The sequence below is a fragment of the Lacerta agilis genome, chromosome 2 (genome assembly GCF_009819535.1).
Source record: "Lacerta agilis isolate rLacAgi1 chromosome 2, rLacAgi1.pri, whole genome shotgun sequence".
NCBI lineage: Eukaryota > Metazoa > Chordata > Lepidosauria > Squamata > Lacertidae > Lacerta > Lacerta agilis.
Genome location: NC_046313.1, coordinates 113986036 through 114011331, shown reverse-complemented (window position 1 = coordinate 114011331; position 25296 = coordinate 113986036). Strand labels below are relative to the sequence as shown.

The window sequence follows — 25296 nt, the reverse complement described above, 5'->3', positions numbered from 1 at the left end:
CATCCTATAGCCTTTTTCAAACGTGGCTCTTTTATGTGGGGGGTGTTGTTGGGATGTTGTTTTTATTCTGATTATATATCATGTGATCTTTTTTGTAAACCACGCTGAGACCTCTGGGTACAGGGCAGTATATAAACTCAATAAATTATAATACTAATATTAATACTTTCATTATTTGTACCCCACGGATCTGACTGGGTTGCCCCAGCCACTCTAGCTGGCTTCCAACAAATATAAAAGCACAATAAAACATTAGACATTAAAAACTTCCCTATATATGGGTGCCTTCAGATGTCTTCTTAAAGTTGTATAGTTGTTTATTTGACATCTGATGAGAGGGCGTTCCACAGAGTGGGCACCACTACCAAGAAGGCCCTCAGCCTTGTTCCCTGTAACTTCACTTCTCTCAGTGAGGGAACTGCCACAAGACCCTGGGACCTGGGTGAAGAATCTTCTTTAGCATTTCATCAGTTTGCCTTTTTATTCCTTCAGGAGATGTTGAAGGGATGCTGGCAGAAGGAGAACAATCAGAAGTGTCACCACAAAGAGCCAAAGAGGAGGAGGAACAAAGGAAGCTGAGGGTTCAAGATGGAGGCAGCAGGCAAGAGGGGAGACGAAAGCAGAAGGCGGAGGGTGACTCTGGTACGTCTCAGGGTGGTGAAAATCAAATTTGCAGAGAGGAGAAAAAGCATGAATGTACAGTGTGTGGAAAGAGATTGGGTAGTCGCTCAACTCTTACTTCACATCAAAGAGTGCACACAGGAGAGAAACAGTATACATGTACAGTGTGTGGAAAGAGCTTCAGTGACAGGAGTTCCCATAGGAGACACCAAAGAACTCATACAGGGGAGAAACCTTATACATGTTCCAAGTGTGGAAAGACCTTCAGTCACAGTCACAGCCTTACGTCGCATCAACGAACTCATACAGGGGAGAAACCGTATACGTGTTCCGAGTGTGGAAAGAGCTTCAGTCGGAGTGGCCAGCTTACCACGCATCAAAGAACTCATACAGGGGAGAAACCGTATACATGTTCAGAGTGTGGAAAGAGCTTCACTCAAAGTGGTGACCTTTCCTCGCATCAAAGAACTCATACAGGGGAGAAACCGTATACATGTTCCGAGTGTGGAAAGTGCTTCAGTCGAAGTAGTGGCCTTCTCTCACATCAAAGAACTCATACAGGAGAGAAACGTTATAAATGTTTCGAATGTCAAAAGAGCTTCAGTCACAGTTGTTCCCTTATCTTGCATCTACGAACTCATACAGGGGAGAGACCGTATACATGTTCAGAGTGTGGAAGGGGCTTCAGTCACAGTGGTCACCTTACTAGCCACCTAAGAACTCATACAGGGGAGAAACCGTATACATGTTCAGAGTGTGGAAGGAGCTTCAGTAAGAATTGTAGCCTTACATCGCATAAAAGATCTCATACAGGAGAGAAACCCTATACATGTTTGGAGTGTGGAAGGAGCTTTGGCTACAGTTCCCGGCTTACCATGCATCAACGAATTCATACAGGGGAGAAACCGCATACATGTTCTGAGTGTGGAAAGAGCTTCTCTCAGATCAGTGGTCTTATTCAACATCAACGGACTCATCGAGGCAGCAAACCTTATAAATGCTGGGAATGTGGCAAGAGTTTCTGTCAACTCGGCTCCCTTTCCCGGCATGAAAGAATTCATACAGGGGAGAAACGATACACATGTTTGGAGTGTGGAAAGAGCTTCAGCCACAGTTGGGAGCTTACCGTGCATCAAAGAGTGCACACAGGAGAGAGACCTTATAAATGCTTGGAGTGTGGCAAGAGCTTCAGTCGCAGCAGCTCTCTTACATTACATCAAAGAACTCACACAGGAGAAAAACCGTATACATGTTCGGAGTGTGGAAAAAGCTTCAGTGTCAGTAGTAGCCATACTAGACACCAAAGAACTCATACAGGGAGGAAATCTTAGAAATATTGGCCAATGCAAAGAACTGTGACAAGGGCTCCCTTACTAAACTGAAAAGAACTTGTACAAGGGAAACAGAAAGGTTGGACTGTGGGATGATCTTTAATCATATCAAATAACTCCTACAGAGAGTAAGCCAATGATCGTGTTCAGCATTAGAATTTGCTTCCATTAGAATTTTTATTCTTTTTAGTGGTTATGTTGCAGATTTTTCTCCTGATCAGAGTTTGATTTACATAGCTATACGATTGAGGGCACAAGGAGAATGGGATGACAGAGGACGAGACGGTTGGACAGTGTTGTTGAAACTACTAACGTGAGTTTGATCAAACTTAGGGAGGCAGTGGAAGACAGGAGTGCCTGGTGTGCTCTGGTCCATGAGGTCACGAAGAGTTGGACATGACTAAAGAACAACAAAATTCAATTTTCTTTCCCATGCATTATTTCCCATGTATTCTTAAGTTGCATATACCGTTGCTTGAATATTTCTCGCTTCCCAAAGATTTGGTAATATGGTGTGAATTGATCTGATATTTTTCATAGAAACAAATGCATTCGCTCTTATTCTGTTGATGTATGTAAAGTAGATCTTTGCAATGAGAGTACAGCCCCTCAGATCACACCTCTAATGAACAAATGCTGTTGAAAAACATATGCTGCATAATAAAACCACAATTCGCAGTCAAGAGAGAAATGAATACAGTATAGAATATGCATTAATTTTCCAGCTTGTGTGTAGAGTGTTAATAGGTTACTGTTTCAGGATGTGTGTTTCTTCACCTTCATCTGCATATGCATATGAGGGCTTTCAATTTTATGTCTCCAAAATATCCAGGCAATGGCTGGTGCCGGATGGGATGTATTTGTGCTGTGTGTTCTCCCCATAACTAGTATTTATTGTAAACACCCCTCTCCCATTCTGGAAATGTGAAATCCACAATGCAGCTATGTCAGAGCATTTGTTTATCTGATAATCCGGCAAAGGAAGAGGATGCAACCTCATCCAGAGCACATTAAAAAACAACACAATTCATGTTTTAAATACAATTTTTAGATACAACAGTTTTGCACAGAAGAGCAGTCAAACATTTACAAATACATGTGTGTTAGCGAGACAGTTTCCCTGTTGCCTAGTCTAGTATAGTGAAAGGCAGTATTTCAGAAATGAACTCTGCTGATCAAATACCTGGTAATAGACCAGCAAATGGGAAGGTCTGGAAAAAACCAGAAAAATTGGGGGGAGACCTGGTTTTTTTAAATATAATTAGTCATTTTAACTTTTTTTACTTATAATTTCATTATTTTTTCTGAACTATGGATTTTTCAAAAACACACACACACGCACACACACACATGTTGCATGTAAATTTTATGGAACAAAATAATAAACACCTAGAAAAGATGTTATAGCAAAACAAGCATGCAATTCCTAAGAAGACAAAAAAATACCATGTAAGTTTTCTTAGGAGTTAGTCCCATTGTTCCAACAGGTGCTTAATCTCAGGGGAAAGCAGATAAATTCAGTTTTGGGATTCCTGTGGGAATGTTCAGGGATGCAGGAGATGGTATATTGTTTGATTATATCCTTTCCAACTTGTGTTAACAAATTCCACAATTTAACAGAGTAACATTCCCCTTTTCAAACTTCCACAGTGGATGCGTTTGCTCAGGCTCGCTACAGGAGTCGGCAACCTCCAGCCCATGGGCCGGATCCAGCCCACAAAGACTGTTTTAGCGCAGCTACTGGAAATTGCATCTGCAGGGGTCGGCAAGGCTTACCGGCCATGGACCGGATCTGTCCCACGGAGATTGTTTGTGGGCCGGACTGGCACAGCGTGATGCCGGAAATTGTGTCTGCACATGTCTGCAGCACCATAAATTGCTTCTGCGCATGTCCAGACGCCGAAAATCGTTTATGTTCCGGTGTGATTTTCTGCGTCTGGGCATGGCTGGTAAGCCTTGCCGACCCCTGCTCTAAAATAAATTTCGTTGATAATTCCCCATTGTCCCAGCCTGAAACCTGGAGGGATGCTGCCAGTCAGTGCAGGCAGCAGTGAGCTAGATGGATCGGTGGTCTGGTTCTGGGCAAGGCAGCTTCCTTGGCTCGTATTTAAACAGCTCTTCATTCTGAAGTAATGAAGTAAGAGGACTAGAAACTTGATTTGCCTTTCACCTGTGCCTTCGACATTATTCAAACGCAATTTTAGCACCCCTTCATATTTTTTGGTTTCCCCCCATCTATGCATTATTTCTCTACACTGTACCCACCCCCTCCAGGAATATTCTCTCTCTCTCTCTCTCTCTCTCTTCCTTCTTGGTGAGTTGCTTCAGGATGGAATCTGACGGAAGAAGTAAGCAACCCTACAACCACGTTGAGATTCTGGTTTGCATTGCAGATTGAAGCTAGAAGGGCAAGACTCAGCCGGGACTAAAGATGGAGAAGATCCCAGTAATGTTCAGGCTGCAGGCAGTGGGGAAATCTGGGATCCTGGGTGAGAAGGACCCTCTCATCTGAGACGCACAGTGCCCGTGTTTCAGGCAGATCCACTACCAGGAGGCCAAGGGACCCCGAGAGGTTTCCAGTCAACTCCACCACCTCTGCCATCAGTGGCTGAAGCCCAAGAAACACACCAAGGTTCAGATCCTGGATTTAGTGATCCTGGAGCAGTTCCTGGCTGTCCTCCCCCCGGAGATGGAGAACTGGGTTAGGGAATGTGGAGCAGAGACCAATTCCTAGGCGGTGGCCCTGGCAGAAGGTTTCCTCCTGAGCCAGGCAGTGGATGAGAACCAGGTGAGAGTTTAGAATCGTAGAGTTGAAAGGGACCCAAGGGCCATCTAGTCCAACCCTCCTGCAATGCAGGAATCTCAACACGCAGTTCCCCATCCGATTTGAAACCATACTGGACCCTGCTTAGCTTTGCAAATGTCCTGGAAGCCATATCTGTAAAAAAAAAAAAAAAGTAAACATGAAAGGAAATTGGGCAACATACAAAGATCTGTTAACACAGAGATATGGACTCACAGCTGTCCATGGAGGTGCAAGTTAATTCTGTGCCCAGGGCAGCTCCCAGTAAGTTTCGGAGCACAATTCAAAGTGTTGGTGCTGAGCTTTACATCCCTAATCGTCCTTAGCCCAATATACCTGAAGGAGTGCCTCCACCATCATTCAGCCCGGACACTAAGATCCAGCGCCGAGAGCCTTCTGGCGGTTCCCTCATTGCGAGAAGTGAGGTTACAGGAAACCAGGCAGAGGGCCTTCTCGGTAGTTGCGCCCGCCCTGTGGAACGCCCTCCCATCAGATGTCAGGGAAGTAAGAAGCTATCCTATTTTTAAAAGACACCTGAAGGCAGCCCTGTTAGATGTGTGGGGTATAATAAATTATTATTATTATTATTATTATTATTATTATTATTAGCAAAAAACAAATAAAAGGTGAAAGACTATGAGGATATAAAAGCTCTGTTAACAGATTGGTTACAATATTACCAATTAAATGACATTCAGAGGTGACAAAGAGAAAGGCTTTGGGAAGGAATCCTCCAGGTTCGAAAAGGAATTATCAGAAAATAATGATAAATTCTTACCAAGAATGTAGAAACTACTGTTGGAATGGGAGAAAGAAGATGAAGAGGTTTCAGCTGTAATGATATAAAAAGATATAATATACCACTTGAATCATGGGAAAAGCTGTGGAAAGATATTTTACAATTAACAGCATTTAGTTAATTAAAAGAAAATTCTATGAAGATGGTGCACCGATGATGTTTGACTCCAGTAAAGCTTGCTAAAATGTTGGAAATGTAAGGATAAGGAAGGTACATTTCCCCCCCTACGTGGTGGACATGTAAAATATTAAAGGGCTTCTGGGGTATTCTATACAATGAACTAAAATCTAGAGGTATAATAGGAGAAGAATTGCCAAGGAAATGGTGGACATGTAAGAACGTAAAGGGCTTCAGGGAAATTATATACAGTGGTACCTCAGGTTACATATGCTTCAGGTTACAGACTCCGCTAACCCAGAAATAACGCTTCAGGTTAAGAACTTTGCTTCAGGATAAGAACAGAAATCGTGCTCTGGAGGCACAGCGGCAGCGGGAGGTCCCATTAGCTAAAGTGGAGCTTCAGGTTAAGAACAGTTTCAGGTTAAGAACGGACCTCCGGAACGAATTAAGTACGTAACCAGAGGTACCACTGTACAAGGAACTTTAAAAAATGTTTAAAGTTATGTTTGTAAAAAAAAAAAAACCATGAGGTTTTTTTACTGGCTGTAATAGGAGAAGAATTGCCAAGCAAAGAAAAGATTGTTTATCTAAGGCGGACCAGAAGCACTTGGACTCCCAGCTCTTGCCCATCATCAAGAAGGTGCCTCAGCTGCGAGGCTATTTGCGTTCAACATTTTCGATTCCCAATGGCGTTTATCCTCACAAATTGGTTTTCTAAATTGTCTGGAGACACCACAGTAAAGTTTGGAGAAAAAAAGAATCCTTTTTTTAAAAAAAAAGACTGTTTATCTATGGGACTAAAGCAGCCAGAATGTTACCAGCCCACATGTAGAAAGAAGAAAAGGTCCCAACGAAAGAAGAATGGATAACTAAGATGATTGACCAGGATGAACTGGCTAAATTACTGTGAAGATCAGGCACCAAGATGAGAAAAAATTCAATCAAGAATGGAAAAACTTAGTAGACTATTTTAAAAAAGCAGTAAAAACGTCAAAACATTTGCAAGTTTCATGTAATATTTATGAACTATGAGTAGAATTAGGAGGGGAAAAGAAGTAGAAATTAATTGGAGAAATATAATTATATGCAAGGAGAATAGAAGGGGGGGATGGAAAGCGGGGGGGGGACAGTCATCTATTGGAAATTTGGATTGGATAAATTTTGAATATATATATATATATATAGTTTTGGGGCGCCCGAGCAGTTGATCCAGCGGGGCTTTCTGGAGGCGAAGCGATCGGCTCTCCTCGCTCTCTGCCCGGAGCAGCCCAGAAGCTCCTGCCGCTCGGCTCCGAAACAGTTAAGAGCAGCGGCGACGGCGCGGACATTCCTAGAGCGGCGGGGAAAAAAGGCTGCCGGGAGAATAGCAGTTTCCGCTTCCGGGAGAGGGGGAGATGCTGGTCATGGCGGCGGCTGTCCTTCCTCGCGGAGGCGCTGGAGGTGCGTCGTATTATCATTATATTTTATAACGGGGTGGGGGTGCTGCTAGGGGGAGGAATTGAAAAAGACCCTATTAGGTAAACAAGTTTTTTTTCTGTGTCTCCTTTTTCTAGTCGTCAATTTAACCAGATTTTCACATGTTATTATTTTTAAAGACCTCTTGAAAAATGGTCAGCATTTTGGTGCGGATCTCTCCTAATGCACACGCTTTTGCAAAGGGTGTTTCCTATAATATTTACATTTCCCGTTATTAATGCGTTTCTGTACATTATTCTGCTAAAATAATGTATTCGTAGGTCTTTCCCCCTTTGTATGGGGGCAGGACAGCTTTTCCCAATGGAATGGCAGAACTTTCTCCTCTTCCTCTCCTCCCTGCAGGCCAACTTGGGCAGGTGGGTGACCTTCCTTGGTCTCCCCATAGGGCTTGGTTTCAAGGCAAAATGCAGTCATACCTCGTGTGAGTTACACACCTCCGCGACACGGAAGTCCTCCATGTGCACTTCGCGCATGTGCAGAAGCGCAAACTTTCGGTCCGGGTTTTTTCTCTTTTTTTGCGTTTCGCACGCCCGGGTTACATGGCGCGACCCAGAACGGATCACATACGTAACGCGGGGTACCACTGTAATTATTTTATTTATGTCCCACCGTCCCCGGTCAGAACTGGGCTTAGGGTGGCTAACAAGAAATATAAATTACAAAAAATATAAAAATAAATTACAATAAAATGTAATAGAAAAAACCACAATTTTAAAATACAGTGGATGAAAGATCCAAATAATAATAATAATAATAATTTATTTGTACCCCGTCCATCTGGCTGGGTTTCCCCAGCCACTCTGGGCGGCTTCCAACAAATGTTAAAATACATTAAAATATCACAGATTAAAAAATTCCCTAAACAGGGCTGCCTTCAGGTATTTTCTAAACGTCAGGTAGTTGTTTATCTCTTTGAACTCTGATGGGAGGGCGCCACTACCAAGAAGGCCAGAATGCCCTCGGTGCTGGATCTCAGTGTCCGGGCAGCACGATGGAGGTGGAGACGCTCCTTCAGGTATACTGGTCCGATGTCGTTTAGGGCTTTAAAGGTCAGCACCAACACTGAATTGTGCTCGGAAAAGTACTGGGAGCCAATGTAGATCTCTCAGGACCGGTGTTATGTGGTCCCGGCGGCCACTCCCAGTCACCAGTCTAGCTCCCACATTCTGAATTAATTGCAGTTTCCTGGTCACCTTTAAAGGTAGCCCCACATAGAGCGCATTGCAGTAGTCCAAGCGGGAGATAACCAGAGCATGCACCACTCTAGCGAGACAGTCTGCGGGCAGGTAGGGTCTCATCCTGCGTACCAGATGGAGCTGGCATACAGCCGCCCTGGACACAGAATTAATGCATCAAACACTGCCAAGGGCTCATTATCAAGCCTACTTAGCAGCAGTGAAGGCAGTAAAGAAAGCATAGTTTTCTGCCTCTATTGCATCTTCATTATGTCGCCGGGCAGAGCTTTTCTGGGTTGTACAGGGCCTTTTACAGGCTGGCCCAAAGGAGGTGGTAGAACCAGTCTTACCTCTCAGTGACTTGTTTACAAAGCATTTTGAAGATAAAATTGCTTGCATCCACCAAGACCTTGACTCTGCTGGTAGAGCAGATGAATCTCATGGGGTGTCCAGAGCACAGTCTAGTGCTGTTGTGTTGGATGAGTTTTTTCAGTTGGTAAGGCTCGAGGATGTGGACAAAGTGCTCAAATCATTCAGGGCAACCATTTGCACTCTAGACCCTTGCCCCTCTTGGCTGATAAAAACCATCAGGGAGTTGGAAGGACCAGGGAGATCAATGCCTCTTTACAAGAGGGGGTGGTCCCTGCATGTTTGAAGGAGGCAGAGGTAAAACCACTCCCTAACAAACCTTCCCTGGATTCAGAAAATTTTAACTAACTGCTGGCCACTTGTTAATATCCCTTTCTAGGGCAAGGTTCTGGAACAAGTGGTCGCAGACCAGATCCAAGGGCTTTTGGAAGAACCTGATTTTCTGCATCCATTTCAGTCAGTGTTTAGGCCTGGTTTTGCACAGAAACTGCTTTGGTTGCCCTGTATGATGATTTCTGTCATGAGAGAGACAAGGGAAACGTGTCTGTTAATTGTTTCTGACCTCTCAGCAGCTTTCAGTACCATCAACCATGGTATCCTTCTGGAGCGACTCTTTGAACTGAGTGTGTGTGTGTGGGCTGGCGCCCCCCTTTTGGCCTGGGGATCAGGGACTTAGCCCATAGTAGCAGAGTAAAGCAGAAGCAGACTGTGGTTGAATAGCAGCATCAAGGTTTATTTACAAATAAAATATTAAAAACTCAACATGGCGACCTGCTGACTCACGTACCCATCTTCTTCCTGAGTTGGAGCCAGAGGAAGAGCAAGCAGCCAGGGGCCAGGGGCCAGGGCCAAAAAGGAAGAGACATATAAATAGCTCCCATTCTCATACAACAATACACTAGGTAAATAGGCAATTAAAGGCACCATTCCACAATATGCAATGAGAGAATGAAACACTGCAATACTGACATCGTGGCCCTGCTTTGTAGTGGTTCCAATCCTACTTGGATGGTCGTTCTCAGAGGGTGTTACTTGGGAAATGTGTTTCAGCCCCATGGAAGCTTCAATGTGGGGTTCTGCAGGGCCCAATCCTATGCCTTATGTTGTTTAACATCTACATGAAATTGCTGGGAAGGGTTATCCAAAGGTTTGGAGTATGTTGTCAGCAATATGCTGATGACACTCAGCTCTATTTCCCCTTTCTGTCTGCAGGTTAGGCAGTGGAAGTGCTGGACCAGTGTCTTGCCTCAGTAATGGACTGGTTGAGAGTCAAGAAATTGAAGCTCAATCCAGATAAGATTGAAGCTCAGTTAGTGGGTGGTTCCAGAGCAGATGGCTGGAAGGTCACCTGCTCTGGATGGGGATACACTTCCTCTGAAGGAGCAGGTTCATAGCTTGGGGTTAGTCCTGGATCCTTTGCTGTCATTTGAGGCTCAGATGGCCTGGACTGCCTTCCATATGTCCCTTTCTGGACAGGGATAGGCTATCTACTGTTGTCTATGCTCTGGGAAGTTCAAGGTTACATATAGATATGCGTTCTTCGTAGGGCTGCCTCTGAAGACAGTGTGTAAACTTCAGCTAGTGCAGAAGTCAGTGGCCAAGTTGCTCACTGGAGCAAGGCGGTTTGAGCATATTACATCCATCCTGGTCTGACTGCAATGGCTACCAATTAGTTACCGGGTCCTATTCAAAGTGCAGATTTTTACCTATAAAGCCTTAAATGGCTCAGGATACTTCAAGGGCTGCTTCTTTCCGTATGAACCTACCCGGACCCCGAGATCATCTTCTGAGGCCCTCCTTCATGGGCCTCCTCCTCACGTAGTCCAAATAGTGGCAACGGCAGAACAGGGCCTTCTCTGCAGTGGCTCTCCATCTGTGGAATGCTCTCCCCAGGAAAGTTCGCCTGGCATCTTCATTATACACCTTTAGGCGCCAGGCAAAAATGTTCCTTTATAAAAAGCATAGGTCATAGCTTCTCTTAGTTATTAAAGCCCCTTTGCCACAACAAGGCAGTGATCCATGAAGGAGTATACACCTTTAGGTGCCATGCAAAAATGTTCCTTTTAACCAGTTTTAACCAGTTTTTTGCCTGATATGGTTGACATCCTATACCCTTTTAAAAATGTTAAAATTGTTGTTTTTATTCTGTGATTTTTTCTGAGAACCATGCTGAGACCTCCGGGTATAGGGCGATATATAAACTCAATAAGTAATAATACTAATATTAATACTTTCATTATTTGTACCCCACGCATCTGACTTTGTTGCCCCAACCACTCTAGATGGCTTCCAATCAATAAAAAGGGACAATAAAACATGAAACATTAAAAACTTCCCTATATATGGCTGCCTTCAGAAGTCTTCTTAAAGTTGTATAGTTGTTTATTTGACATCTGATGGGAGGGCATTCCAGAGGGTGGGCACCACTACCAAGAAGGCCCTCTGCCTTGTTCCCTGTAATTCACTTTGTGCAGTGAGGGAACTGCCACAAGGCCCTGGGACCTGGATCTGTGTGTCCTGACTGAATGATTGACGCTACTGAATGAAGGTGCTCTTTTAGCATTTCATCAGTATGCCTTTTTGTTCCATCAGGAGATGCTGAAGGGATGCTGGCAGAAGGAGAACAATCAGAAGTGTCACCACAAAGAGCCAAAGAGGAGGAAGAGCAAAGGAAGCTGAGAGTTCAAGATGGAGGCTGCAGGCGAGCGGGAAGACGAAAGCAGAACCCGGAGGGTGATTCTGGTACATCTCAGGGTGGTAAAAATCAAATTCACAGAGAGGAGAAAAAGCATGAATGTACAGTGTGTGGAAAGAGATTGGGTAGTCGCTCAACTCTTACTTCACATCAAAGAGTGCACACAGGGGAGAAACCGTATACATGTACAGTGTGTGGAAAGAGCTTCAGTGACAGTAGTTCCCATAGTAGACACCGAAGAACTCATACAGGGGAGCAACCTTATACATGTTCCGTGTGTGGAAAGAGCTTCAGTCATAGTCACAGCCTTACGTCGCATCAACGAACTCATACAGGGGAGAAACCGTATACATGTTCCGAGTGTGGAAAGAGATTCAGTCAGTGTGGCCAGCTTACCAGGCATCAAAGAACTCATACAGGGGAGAAACCGTATACATGTTCAGAGTGTGGAAAGAGCTTCACTGAAAGTGGTGGCCTTACCTTGCATCAAAGAACTCATAAAGGGGAGAAATTTTATACATGTTCAGAGTGTGGAAAGTGCTTCAGTCGAGGTAGTGGCCTTACCTCGCATCAAAGAACTCATACAGGAGAGAAACTTTATAAATGTTTTGAATGTCAAAAGAGCTTCAGTCAGAGTAGTACCCTTATCTTGCATCTACGAACTCATACAGGGGAGAGACCTTATACATGTTCAGTGTGTGGAAGGAGCTTCAGTCACAGTGGTACCCTTACCTTGCATAAAAGATCTCATACAGGGGAGAAACCGTATACATGTTCCGAGTGTGGAAAGAGCTTCAGTAAGAATTGTAGCCTTACGTTGCATAAAAGATCTCATACAGGAGAGAAACCCTATACATGTTTGGAGTGTGGAAGGAGCTTCAGTCACAATAAGGCCCTTAAGTTGCATCAACGAATTCATACAGGGGAGAAACCGCATACATGTTTTGAGTGTGGAAAGAGCTTCACTTACAGCAGTACACTTAATAAACATCAACAGACTCATCGAGGCAGCAAACCTTATAAATGCTGGGAATGTGGCAAGAGTTTCTCTCAACTTGGCTCCCTTTCCCGGCATCAAAGAATTCATACAGGGGAGAAACCGTATACCTGTTTGGAGTGTGGAAAGAGCTTCAGCCACAGTTGGGAGCTTACCGTGCATCAAAGAGTGCACACAGGAGAGAAACCTTATAAATGCTTGGAGTGTGGAAAAGGCTTCAGTTGCAGCAGCTCCCTTACGTTACATCAAAGAACTCACACAGGAGAAAAACCGTATACATGTTCGGAGTGTGGAAAAAGCTTCAGTGTCAGTGGTAGCCGTACTAGACACCAAAGAACTCATACAGGGAGGAAATCTTAGAAATGTTTGGCCTTTGGAAAGAACCTCTGTGACACGGGCTCCCTTACTAAACTGAAAAGAACTCGTACAAGGGAAACAGAAAGGTTGGAGTGTGGGAAGAGTCTGACACGACTTAACAACAAAATTCTATTTTCTTTCCCATGTATTATTGACTTGCATATACCATTGCTTGAATATTTCTCCCTTCCCAAAGATTTGTTAATCTGGTGTGAATTGATCTGATATTTTTTATAGAAACAAATGTATTTGCTGTTGTTCTGTTGACGTATGTAAAGTAGATATTTGCAATGAGAGTAGGATCTGAAGAGGAGGAGCAGCAAAGGAATCTGAGGGTTCAAGATGGAGGCAGCAGGCGAGAGGGGAGACAAAAGCAGAAGCCAGAGGGTGATTCTGGTACGTCTCAGGGTGGTGAAAATCAAATTCACAGAGAGGAGAAAAGCCATGAATGTACAGTGTGTGGAAAGATTGTGGAGTCTTTGTTTGTTTGTTCAGTCGTTCAGTCGTGTCCGACTCTTCGTGACCCCATGGACCAGAGCACGCCAGGCACGCCTATCCTTCACTGCCTCTGGTAGTTTGGCCAAACTCATGTTAGTAGCTTCGAGAACACTGTCCAACCATCTCATCCTCTGTCGTCCCCTTCTCCTTGTGCCCTCCATCTTTCCCAACATCAGGGTCTTTTCTAGGGAGTCTTCTCTTCTCTCTTGTGGAGTCACTCAACTCTTAGTTTACATGAAAGAATACACACAGGATAGAAACCGTATACATGTACAGTGTGTGGAAAGAGATTCAGTGACAGTAGTTCCCATACCAGACACCGAAGAACCCATACTGGGGAGAAAGCTTATACCGGTACATGTTCAGAATGTGGAAAGAGCTTCCGACACAATAGTTCCCTTACTTTACATCAAAGATCTCATATAGGAGAGATACTGTATACATGTTCATAGTGGAAAGAGCTTTACTCAAAGTAGTGGCATTAGGCCACATCAACAAATTCATACAGGGGAGAAACCGCATACATGTTCTGAGTGTGGAAAGAGCTTCACTCACAACAGTGGGCTTACTCAACATCAACAGACTCATCGAGGCAGCAAACCTTATAAATGCTGGGAATGTGGCAAGTGCTTCAGTCGCATCAACTCCCTCTCCCGGTATCAAAGAATTCATTCAGGGGAGAAACCGTATACATGTTTTGTTGTGATATTAGTACAAGCCGAGCTGCGAACGCCTCAGTAGCGAGGTCATCTGACTATGAGTCATGTATTCACCCTGTGGGAAACACACTGGCCATACCAGCCTCCCACACATGTGATGTCATTGTAATGTACTGATGTATTTTACTTTCAGTTCTGCATCAGAGATGCTGGACGCTTTTACAGACAGCTCTGTATTAATGAGCTGGCTACGCAGAGACATACTCTGCATTTTATCTACAATAAAGTAGGTTTTAGCCTTCATTGGCTAGTGTGTGTTGTTCTTCAAGCTGGGGAACAATCACATATTATCGGTGTGCACCTGGACTCGAGTAGCCAGGAGTGCACAGAGGCTTCATTCCGCCCTGGGGGTCAGTCTCACAACTTGCCCCCGCGGGAAGTCTCATAACATTGGTAGCAGGGGACAGTTGGTTTCCGAAGACATCGGACCTCTGATTGAGCACTTCTGCCTGATGTTTATTTGCCGGCAAGAAAGCAGCCTTAAACAGCGTTCTTCGTTCCGGGGGAGTTTCGTGCTGAAGACTGGCCGTGTTTCCTCCTGTGAGAAGAAGACGCGTTATCTCGAGCTGTGAGTACCGGACTGATTTACGAGGCAATAAACCTCTTAATTGCTTTCTGAAGTCAGAGAGTGAAAGCCTGTTTTTTCTCCATAATGGCAAAGGATCACAAGCAAAGCAGCAGCTCATTGTGCCCTTTGCTTACTGACGATAATTATCAGACTTGGAGAATTAAAATCAAGGCAGTACTAACAAGGCAAAATTTGCTTGATGTAGTGACTAATGCTCCTCCATTGCTCCCTGGCGCTCGATGGCTCAACAGGGATAATCAGGCGAAAGCAACAATTGTTTTGCATCTAGACACATCCCAATTAATTCACGTGAGAGATCTGGATCACGCTAATGATTTTTGGATTGTTTTGCAAGAGCAACATTTAAGGATAGCAGCAGGGAGTTCCATGCTGCATTTCCAACGTCTCACCAACCTACGGCTGAAGGAGGGAGACAAATTGCGTTCGCATCTTAATCACATGAAAGAGTTAAGAAGTGAACTGGCACAACGCAACGTGCAATTGAAAGAAGACGTGTTTTGTTTCATGGTTTTAAATAGCCTTCATGCCGGTTATAGCGCTATTGCATCACAGCTAGGTGCCCTAGATGCTCAAAACCTAACCGTTGCCAGAGTCTTCTCATCTGCTTAATGAGCAAGATCGTTGTGCTGCTCAAAATGAGGCTAATGGAAGGGTGAGTGAAGCAGCAGCGTCCTCAACCCCACCTAGTGTTTCCACAGAGCATGTACAAGCTCTTAAAGTCATACGCTGCACAAACTGTGGCCTAAGAGGGCACAGTTTTCAGACCTGCAGAAAGCCCAAGAAAGTATCTCACCAGAGCCAACACGCCGGTGGATCTACAGGCAAGGCACAAACCAAAGCCTCCAAAGAGCGCACAGTTGGCATTGCTTACACAAGGCGTGCAGGAGCAGGACACTGACATTGACATGGCTTGGGTAATAGACTCTGCTGCAAGCCACCACATGACATCAAACAAGCGTTTGTTTAAGACTTTTAAGAAGCTGAACTCCACCATGTCGCAGGTGAGTGGAATCGACTGGAGTTGGAACTGTTTTTCTTCAGAGTCGCTAGCTGATTATAAGCAATGTATTATTTGTGCCAGAAATTGCCTACAATCTTCTCAGTGTATCGCAGCTTACCGAGAAGGGATGCGAGCTCAGACTACACAAAGGACTGTGCACAATTTCTAAGGATGGAGAAGATATCCTTACAGCTCAGAAGAACAAAGATGGACTATTCTTACTGCCTTTTGATTCTACTGACTGTTGTTTTGATCTTGTTGACTCTTATTTTGCAGGTACTGCTAAGTCCAAGGAGACTACCAAACAGCCACGCAGAGAAAAGGTCACAAGATGTTTCCAGCGGGTGTCTGCTGATGTAATAGGGCTTTTGCCACAATCAAGAGGCGGAGCTAAATTTTATTTATTGCTATCTGACCATTTTTCCAAATTCACTTGGATTTACACTATGAAAAGTCCGCAGCAAGTCTTGGCCAGGTTCACTGAATTTTGTGCTAAGATAGATTTCATGCATGATGGCAAAATTGAATGTTTGTATACTAATCAATTACCAGTGTTTGATTCACAGGAGTTCCAGGACTTCCTAAGTCAACATTGCATTCGGCACAAAGTTGCTGTAAGCCAATCATCGTGGAACAAAGATTTGTGTGTTAAAATTAACACAGAATTACGTGAGGGTATGCAGGCGCAATTGCTAAGTGCAAAGCTGTCTGAACAGAATTGGGCTGAAAGCCTATCTGCCTTCACATTTGTTTGGGTCAGGAAAGTTCCAAAAGGAATGGAATGCTCACCTTATGAGATACTGTTTCACAAAAAGCCTTCTGTTAAGCATCTTAAGGTTTTTGGTTGTCAGATGTGGGTGGAATCACTTGAAGGTACAACCATCCAAGGCATCTTTATGGGCTATGAGAAAGGTCAATACAGAGTTCTATTGCCTTCCTCCAACACAGTAATTCTTACTCGGGAGGTGGAACCTACTGAAAAGCCGGAGACACAGATTCTCCAAAGCTTTCCCATTGATGTCAATACTCATGAGGATACTGACACTAGCAGTAGCAGTGCAAGCTCAACCACGGCTAGTTCCGATACAGGTGACACTGTCATCGAAAGACGGACTCATGCTATGACCAGGCCATCAACAGATGATGATGTGCTAGAATCTTTAGAGCCACTGTTTACGATTGGTAAAGTTCCTCCAAAAAGTCCTGTTCAGGAGAAACTCAGCAAAGAAGATCTACATCTTATGCGTAGATCTGAGAGAGTAACAAAGGGTCAGGCGCCCAAAAGGTACTCCAAAGAGTTTGCAATCTCAGCTGTTGCAAATGTAGCTGTAGTTTGCACTGAAAACAGAGGCACTCAGGCTCATTTCACAGATGTGAAAAGGCCACAACAACAGGTTGCAAAGTTCAACACTGTTCCTACCAACACCAACAGAGCAAATGCTCTGGTCCCCTGGAGAATCGGTAATCAAAGGCTCCAACTGGTAGAACCAGTCTCAGAGAGTTCCAAGAATGGAACAAAGACAACAGATTCATACTGTGTATATGATAACTGTTTGTTTGCTTCTCTTAATGATGCCTTAGTTTTCGCCGCTCTTTCATTGTCTAATATCGGGGGAGGATGTTGTGATATTAGTACAAGCTGAGCTGCGAACGCCTCAGCAGCGAGGTCATCTGACTATGAGTCATGTATTCACCCTGTGGGAAACACACTGGCCATACCAGCCTCCCACACATGTGATGTCATTGTAATGTACTGATGTATTTTACTTTCAGTTCTGCATCAGAGATGCTGGACGCTTTTACAGACAGCTCTGTATTAATGAGCTGGCTACGCAGAGACATACTCTGCATTTTATCTACAATAAAGTAGGTTTTAGCCTTCATTGGCTAGTGTGTGTTGTTCTTCAAGCTGGGGAACAATCACATATTATCGGTGTGCACCTGGACTCGAGTAGCCAGGAGTGCACAGAGGCTTCATTCCGCCCTGGGGGTCAGTCTCACAACTTGCCCCCGCGGGAAGTCTCATAACATGTTTGGAGTGTGGAAAGAGCTTCAGCCACAGTTGCAGCCTTACCTTGCATCAAAGATTGCACACAGGAGAGACACCTTATAAATGCTTGGAGTGTGGAAAGAGCTTCAGTTGCAGCAACTCCCTTATGTTACATCAAAGAACGCATACAGGAGAAAAACCGTATACATGTTTGGAGTGTGGAAAGTGCTTCAGTCGATGTAGTAGCTTTACTAGCTTTAGTGGCTGTGTTACAGATTGTTCTGTAAGGAGCTGGAGGTAGCATATTAATACATGGTTCTTCCTTTCCTCCTTTAATCCCCTACAACAACCCTGTGAGGCAGGCTAGGCTGAGAGGTATTGAGTGGCCCCAAGGCCACCTGGTGGGGAATTCGACCCCTGGTCTCCCAAGACCATACTGCAGCGCTCTAACCACTACAGTACACTGCCTCTCACTACTGCCTAAGAAGTCCCAACATTGTGAAAGTAGAGATCAGAGTTCCCAGAAGGGAGAGATTTCTTTCCACCCCAGCTGCCTGGTCTTCAACGGGTTAAAGATGAAGGGCAGGATTACTAGAGAGGCATGAAAGGGCAAGCAGCTTGGTCTTCCAGGGCAAGCTCCCCTCCTGCCTTGTGCTTGGTCCTTTTGCAGAAGAGAGGCTGCAGAGGTTGGATGCATGGAAGGAAGCAGGCAGGGAGGCTGGGGCCGGATCCTGCTCCAGCCCAGAGCAGCTTGGAGCAGGACCTGAGGTTCCCCCCCACCTCTGGCTCAGCCCCCTTGTGGTCCACACTCACTTGGCCAGCCTTTGCCTTGAAGCAGAACCTGGAAAGAATCGGGGGGGGGGAATCCTTCAGCCATATTGGAGGCTGCTGTCCAAATCCCCAAACTGCCACACTTAGGAGATCTTGGGAAGAGCTATGAAAGCCATGCTGGATGAGTACGCCCTCAGCTCAGATGCTCAGTGCCAGAGATTCAGGCATTCCTGAAACCAGGAGGCCAAGGGACCCCAAGAGGTTTGCAGCCGATTCCTTTGCAGGGAGTGGCTGGAGCCAGAGCGACACAGCGAGGCTCAGATCCTGGACCTGGTGGTCCTGGAGCAGCTCCTGGCTGTCCTCCCCCTGGAGATGGAGAACTGGGTGAAGGATCAGGGAGCGGAGAACAGTTCCCAGGCGGTGGCCCTGGCCAATAATAATATCCCAATTCAGTCAAACCCCAGCTCCTGGACACCTCTGTTTTTGAGTGTTTCTGCTCCCGAACTCCAAAAACCTGGAACTAAACGTTCCAGTTTCTGAACGTTTTTTGGAAGCCAAACGTCTGACGCGGCTTCTGCTTGAGTGCAGGAGGCTCTTGCAGCCAATCGGAAGCTGCAGCTCGGTTGCTGAACAATTTGGAATCCGAATGGGATTACGGAACGGATTACGATCAACAACCGAGGTTTGACTTATAAAATGTTGCTACTTACTGTTTTTTTTTTTTTTTTATAAGAATTTATTGACATTTTTTCTTGTAACAACATATACCCACACCCACACCTACATTTAGACAAATACAAAACAAATACACTCATAAAACAAATATAAACATTGCCAAGTTTTCTTATTTGCATCTTTTCTAAAAAAAAAAAAATTTCTATTTCCAAGTCTTGACCATTGACTTCCCCTGCCTTTTCACCTTCGGTTTTATATCCTTAATTTATTTTTTAACCACTTCTTCTGAAAATTAAATACAGTTATATATCTGAAATTTTACTAATAATACATCATCATGATAATACATCATCATAAATCTTCATAAATTATTCTTATCAAATTCTTACTCCTCTATCCTTTAACCTGCTGCTAATAACATAGATCTTCAAATATCTCCTTTCTTATTTAAAAACAAAAAAGCTAAATAGAACTAACGGTCTTCACCCTCCGATTTCAGAATACCATAACAAACCATTCTAAATTTTGCTTAATGCTTCACCCCACTCCCCCTCTGTCCAATGTTTTTTTCCTGGTGACACCAGAGCCAGATTCCCAGTTACCGTCTTTTCCCAAATAGCCACAGATCCAGGCACAGTTCAGAACACTCCTTGCAGCGAGCTTCAGGGTATCCAAGCTACTTACTGTTTTGAACACAATGGTACGTTACCATAAAACTAGGTTAAAGGATCCAGTGGCATGTATCACTTAAATGTTCTTCTTTTCTAGAAACCGTTTATACAATCTTTTTTTATATTTTTTTGAGGGGGCATGTGGAATTACATTTGCACACGTGGCAAAAGATTGTATGGTAAACTCAAAGCCTTTACTATTAGAAAATTATTCTACTTGTAATGCAGTGCAAAGTCCGCATTTGAGAAAACTTCGTGGAGCTGTGGTCAAGGTCAGCTGTGTAGATGTGTGTTTTAAGTCAGTATGTACTAGCATATCTCTAAGTGATCTGGAATATTCAATCTCACTGGGCAAAAGACATATACCACTTGAATCTTGTGAAAAGCTGAGGAAAGAGGTTTTAAAATTCACGGCATGTAGTTGATTAAAAGAAAATTCTGTGAAGATGATGTAACTATGGTATTTGACTCCAGTAAAGCTTGCCAAAATGTATATAAAATACCTCTAATTTATGCTGGAAATGGAAGGATAAAGAAGGTACTTTTTTTTTCATAGGTGGTGGACATGTAATAAAGTAAAGGGCTTCAAAAATGTTTAAAATTACATTTTTTAAAAACAACAACCAGAGGCTTTTTTTAACTAGCTGCAATAGGAGAAGAATTGCAAAGGAAGCAAAAGGAACTGTTTATTCATGTGACTACAGCGGCCAGAATGCTACTAGCCCAGGTGTGGAAAGAAGAAAAGAAGAATGGATAACTAAGATGATAGACGATGCCGAAATGGCTAAATTACCATGAAGATCAGGCACCAAGATGAGAAAAAAATTCAGTCAAGAATGGGAAAACTTTATAGACTATTTTAAAGAACACTGTAAAAACATCAAAACACTAGCAGGTTTGATGTAATATTTATGAACTAAGAATAGAATTAGGAGGGGGAAAAGAAGTAGAAATTAATTGGAGAAATATAATTATATGCAAGGAGAATAAAAGGGGGAGGCAATGGAAACCAGGGGGGCAGCTAATTATTGCAAATTTGGATTGGATATGCATGTACAAAAAGGAAAAATGTAATTTTGAAAATTGGAATTTTTTTTTAAAATAAATTTTTTTAGCAAGAGGACTAGAAACTTGCTTTGCCTTTCACCAGTGCTCTAGATACTATTCAAGCGCTATTTCAGAACCCCTTCAGATTTTTGTTTGTTTTTCTTCTGTATATGCATTATTTCCCTACACTGCCCATCCCCTCGAGGAACATTCTCTCTCTGTCTCACTCTGTCTTGCTCTGTCTCGCTCTCTCCTTGCTGGGTTCCTTCCCCCTCCCCCATATATGAGCAAAAGGTTCCCATAGTCCAGTGGTGGCGAACCTTTTAGAGACCGAGTGCCCAAACTGTAAACCAAAAACCACTTATTTATCACAAAGTGCCCTAGGTCCACCGGGTGAAAAGGCGGCTTGAGGCAGCTGCCGATCACGCGCGGCAGCCCCCCAAGCCGCCTTTTCACCCGGCGGGCTCGCAGCATCGCCGCGGAAGCGGCAGCGCTGGCCCAGACAGAGTGCGCACGCGCAACATTTTGCGCGTGCGCACTCAGTCCTGTCGTTGCACGGATGGGCCGATGGTGCGCGTGCCAGCAGTGGGGGCTCCGCGTGCCAAGTGTGGCACGCGTGCCATAGGTTCGCCACCACTGCCATAGTCATAGAAGAAAACATGTCCGCCATATCGGCCTCTACAGCCCCAGAAGACGCTGCAACTCTCCCAACAACTTGACCTCACCCCCAAAGGCACACCCCTCCATGGTGGCCCGAGACAGACGGATGCCAACAACATCATAGATTCCTGCATTGCAGGGGGGGTTGGACTAGATGACCCACTGGGGCCCTACCAAATCTATGATTCTACAGTGGATGCTCGGGTTGCAAATGTGATCCATGCAGGAGGAGTGTTCGCAACCCGCAGCGCTGCATCTGCGCAAGCGCTGGTCGCGATTCGATGCTTCTGCACATGTGCAAAGCGTGATTTAGCTCTTCTGTGCTTGTGGTAGGGCCGAAACCCAGAAGTGAACCGTTCCGGTACTTATGGATTTGGTGCGTCCATAACCCGAAAACCTGCAACCCGCAGCAATCGCAACCCGAGGTATAGAAAATAATGAGAAATTGTTATCTGGAATGTACAAACTAATGTTGGAATGGGAGATGAAAGATGAAGAGGTTAAAATTGTAATGATACACTGGGCAAAAAAACATAGGTTATAATAAGCTGTGTAAAGAGATTTTAAAATTCATGTAATGTAGTTCATTAAAGAAAATAATATGATGATGATGTGCCGATGGTGTTTGACTCCTGTAAAGCTTGCTAAAATGTATAAAGATATCTTTAATTTGTGCTGGAAAGGTAAGGATAAGGAAGGTACATTTTTTTCTGTGTGGTGGACGTGTAAAAAATTAAAGGGCTTCTTGGAAATTATATACAATGAACTAAAAACCAGAGGCTTTTTTACTAGGTGTAACAGGAGAAGAATTGCCAAAGAAACAAAAGAAACTGATGTGGAAATAAGAAACGGTCCCAACGAAAGAAGAATGGAAAACTATAGACTATTTTAGAGAACGTTGTAAAAACGTCAAAACATTGGCAGGTTTGATGTGACATTTATGAACTAAGAATAGAATTAGGAGGGAAAAAGAAGTTGAAATTAATTGGAGAAATATATACAAGGAGAATAAGGGGGGGCATGGAAACAGGAGGGGGCGGGGAAAAGCCATTTATTGCAAATTTGAATTGGATATCTATATACCCAAAGGGGAACTATTGTTATTTTGAAAATTGAAAATGAAATATTTTTAAATAAAAAATAGTTTAGAAAACTGTTAGGGGCGCCCATGCAACTGATCCAGCTGGGCTTTCCAGAGGCGATGCGAGGGCCTCTCCTCGGTCTCTGCCCGGAGAAGCTCAGAGGCTGCAGCCGCTCGGCTCCGAAACGGTTAAGAGCAGCGGCGACAGAGCTGAGATTCCTAGAGGGGAGGGGAAAAGGCTGTCCTGAGAATAGGAGCTTCCGCTTCCTGTCCTGCGTCCCCAAGGGAGATGCTGGTCATGGCGGCGGCTGTCCTTCCTCGTGGAGGCGCTGGAGGTGGGTCATATTATTATGTATTATAACTGGGGGGAGAGTGTGGGTTCTGCTGGATGGAGTATGGGGAGGGTTTTTTTTTTTTTAACCCTATTAGGCAAACCGTTTCAATGTACCGGTAAGTTTTTTTCTGTGTCTCCTTTTTCTAGTCGTCAATTTATCTAGATTTTCACATGTTACTATTTTTAAAGACCTCTTGAAAATTGGTAAGCATTTTGGTGCAGATTTCTCTTAATGCACACGCTTTTGCAAAGGGTGTTTCCTATAATATTTACATTTCCCATTATTAATGCGTTTCTATACATTATTCTGCTAAAATAATTCATTCATAGGTCTTTCCCCCTTTGTAGGGGGGTAGGAAATCTTTTCCCAATGGAAGGGCAGATATTTCTCCTCCTCTACTCCCTGCAGGCCAACCTGTGGGCTACCTGCTGAAGAGTTTGCTGCCCATTGGTGCAGCCACAACAGCGATTCATTGGGGGCTGTCTGTGGAAATAATAATAATAATAATAATAATAATAATAATAATAATAATAATAATAATAATAATATTTTATTTATACCCTGGCCAGTACAAGGCTCAGGGCGGCTAACACTAAACATAAATTACAATAAAACGTAATAGAAAAAAACAAAACAAAACCATTTAATTAAAATACGGCTTAAAATACAGTGAATGAAAAATCCGAATTAATGCATCAAACACTGGTAAGGGCTCATTATCGAGCCTACCTAGTGGCAGTGAAGGCAGCAAAGAAGGCATAGTTTTCTTTCTGCATTGCATCGTTATGTCCTCTGACAGAGCTTTTCTGGTTGTACAGGGCTTTTTACAGGCTGGCCCAAAGGAGTTGGTAGAACCAGCGGTAGCTCTGTGACAGTGCCTTTCATCAGCATGGGCTGGTGGCCCAGCTACACCCCTATCTGGACAGGGATAGCCTACCTACAGTTGTCTATGTTCTAACTTCAAGGTTAGGTATAGATATGCGTTATATGTAGGGCTGCGCCTGAAGACAGTTTGGAAACTTCAGCTAGTGCAGAATTCAGTGGCCAGGTTGCTCACTGGAGCAAGGCGGTTTGAGCATATTGCACCGACCCTAGTCTGACTGCACTGGCTACCAATTAGTTTCAGGACCCAATTCAAAGTACTGGTTTTGACCTATAAAACCTTAAATGGGTCAGGACCACAATACCTCAAGGTCCACCACTTTCCATATGAACCTACCTGGACCCTGAGATCCTCTTCTGGGGCCCTCCTTCATGCGTCTCCTCAAGTGGTCTGGAGGGTGGCAACACGAGAACAGGGCCTTCTCTGCAGTGTCTCAACATCTGTGGAATGCTCTCCCCAGGGAAGATTGCCTGGCGCCTTCCTTATACACCTTTGTTGTTGTTTAGTCGTCTTAGTCGTGTCCGACTCTCCGTGACCCCATGAACCAGAGCATGCCTTGGAAACACTCATTTTCCTCAGTCTCACAGCTTCTCATTTTTTATGTCCATGGAGCTTTCATGGCAAAATACTGGAGTGGGTTGCCATTTCCTTCTCCAGGTGGATCGCATTTAGTCTAAACTCTCGGCTGACCTGTCTGTCTTGGGTGGCCCTTCACGGCATAGGTCAGGGGTCAGCAAACTTTTAAAGCAGGGGGGCGGTCCACTGTCCCTCAGACCTTGTGGGTATTATTGGGTTGTTGTTTTTATTCTGATTATATATTATGTGATCTTTTCTGTGAACCACACTGTGACCTCCAGGAATAGGGCAGTATATAAACTCAATAAATAATAATACCAGCATTAATAATTTCATTATTTGTGCCCCACAGATCTGACTGGGTTGACCCAGCCACTCTAGCTGACTTCTAACAAATCTAAAGACATAATAAAACATAAAATATTTAAAACTTCCCTAAACATGGCTTCCTTCAGATGTCTTTTAAAAGTTGCATAATTACTTATTTGAGAACTGACAGGAGGGCGTTCCACAGGGTGGGCATCACCACCAAGAAGGCCTTCTGCCTCATTCCCTGTAACTTCACTTTGTGCAGTGAGGGAACCGCCAGAAGGCCCTGGGTCCTGGATCTCTGTGGCAGAACAGAATGATTGGGGTGAAGACACTCCTTACTCATTTAATCAGTTTGCCTTTTTGTTCCATCAGGAGATGTTGAAAGGATGCTGCCAGAAGGGGAACAATCAGAAGTGTCACAAAAAGGATCCAAAGAGGAGGAGGAGCAAAGTATTCTGGGGGTTCAAGATGGAGACAGCATGCGAGAGGGGAGACGAAAGCAGAAGCCAGAGGGTGATTCTGGTACGTCTCAGGGTGGTGAAAATCAAATTTGCAGAGAGGAAAAAAAGCATGAATGTACTGTGTGTGGAAAGGGATTTGGTAGTCGCTCAACTCTGACCTCACATCAAAGAGTACACACAGGAGAGAAACCGTATACATGTTCTGAGTGTGGAAAGAGCTTCAGTCGGAGTGGTGCCCTTACCATGCATCAAAGAACTCATACAGGGGAGAAACCATATACATGT

At 44.1% G+C, this 25296-nt stretch overlaps 1 protein-coding gene across 1 annotated transcript; it reads left to right on the top strand.

The window, feature by feature from the left end:
• Nucleotides 1-1040: 1040 nt before the first annotated feature.
• LOC117042992 (zinc finger protein 850-like) lies at nucleotides 1041-12760 on the top strand (the record flags this gene model as incomplete). The annotated part of the gene is made up of 7 exons (XM_033142614.1): nucleotides 1041-1198; nucleotides 1283-1898; nucleotides 3603-3784; nucleotides 4488-4653; nucleotides 7493-7506; nucleotides 9074-9150; nucleotides 11287-12760. Coding segments are annotated over 7 exons (2673 nt in total), but the record flags the coding sequence as incomplete, so codon positions are not given.
• Between the last annotated feature and the right edge of the window lie 12536 nt (nucleotides 12761-25296).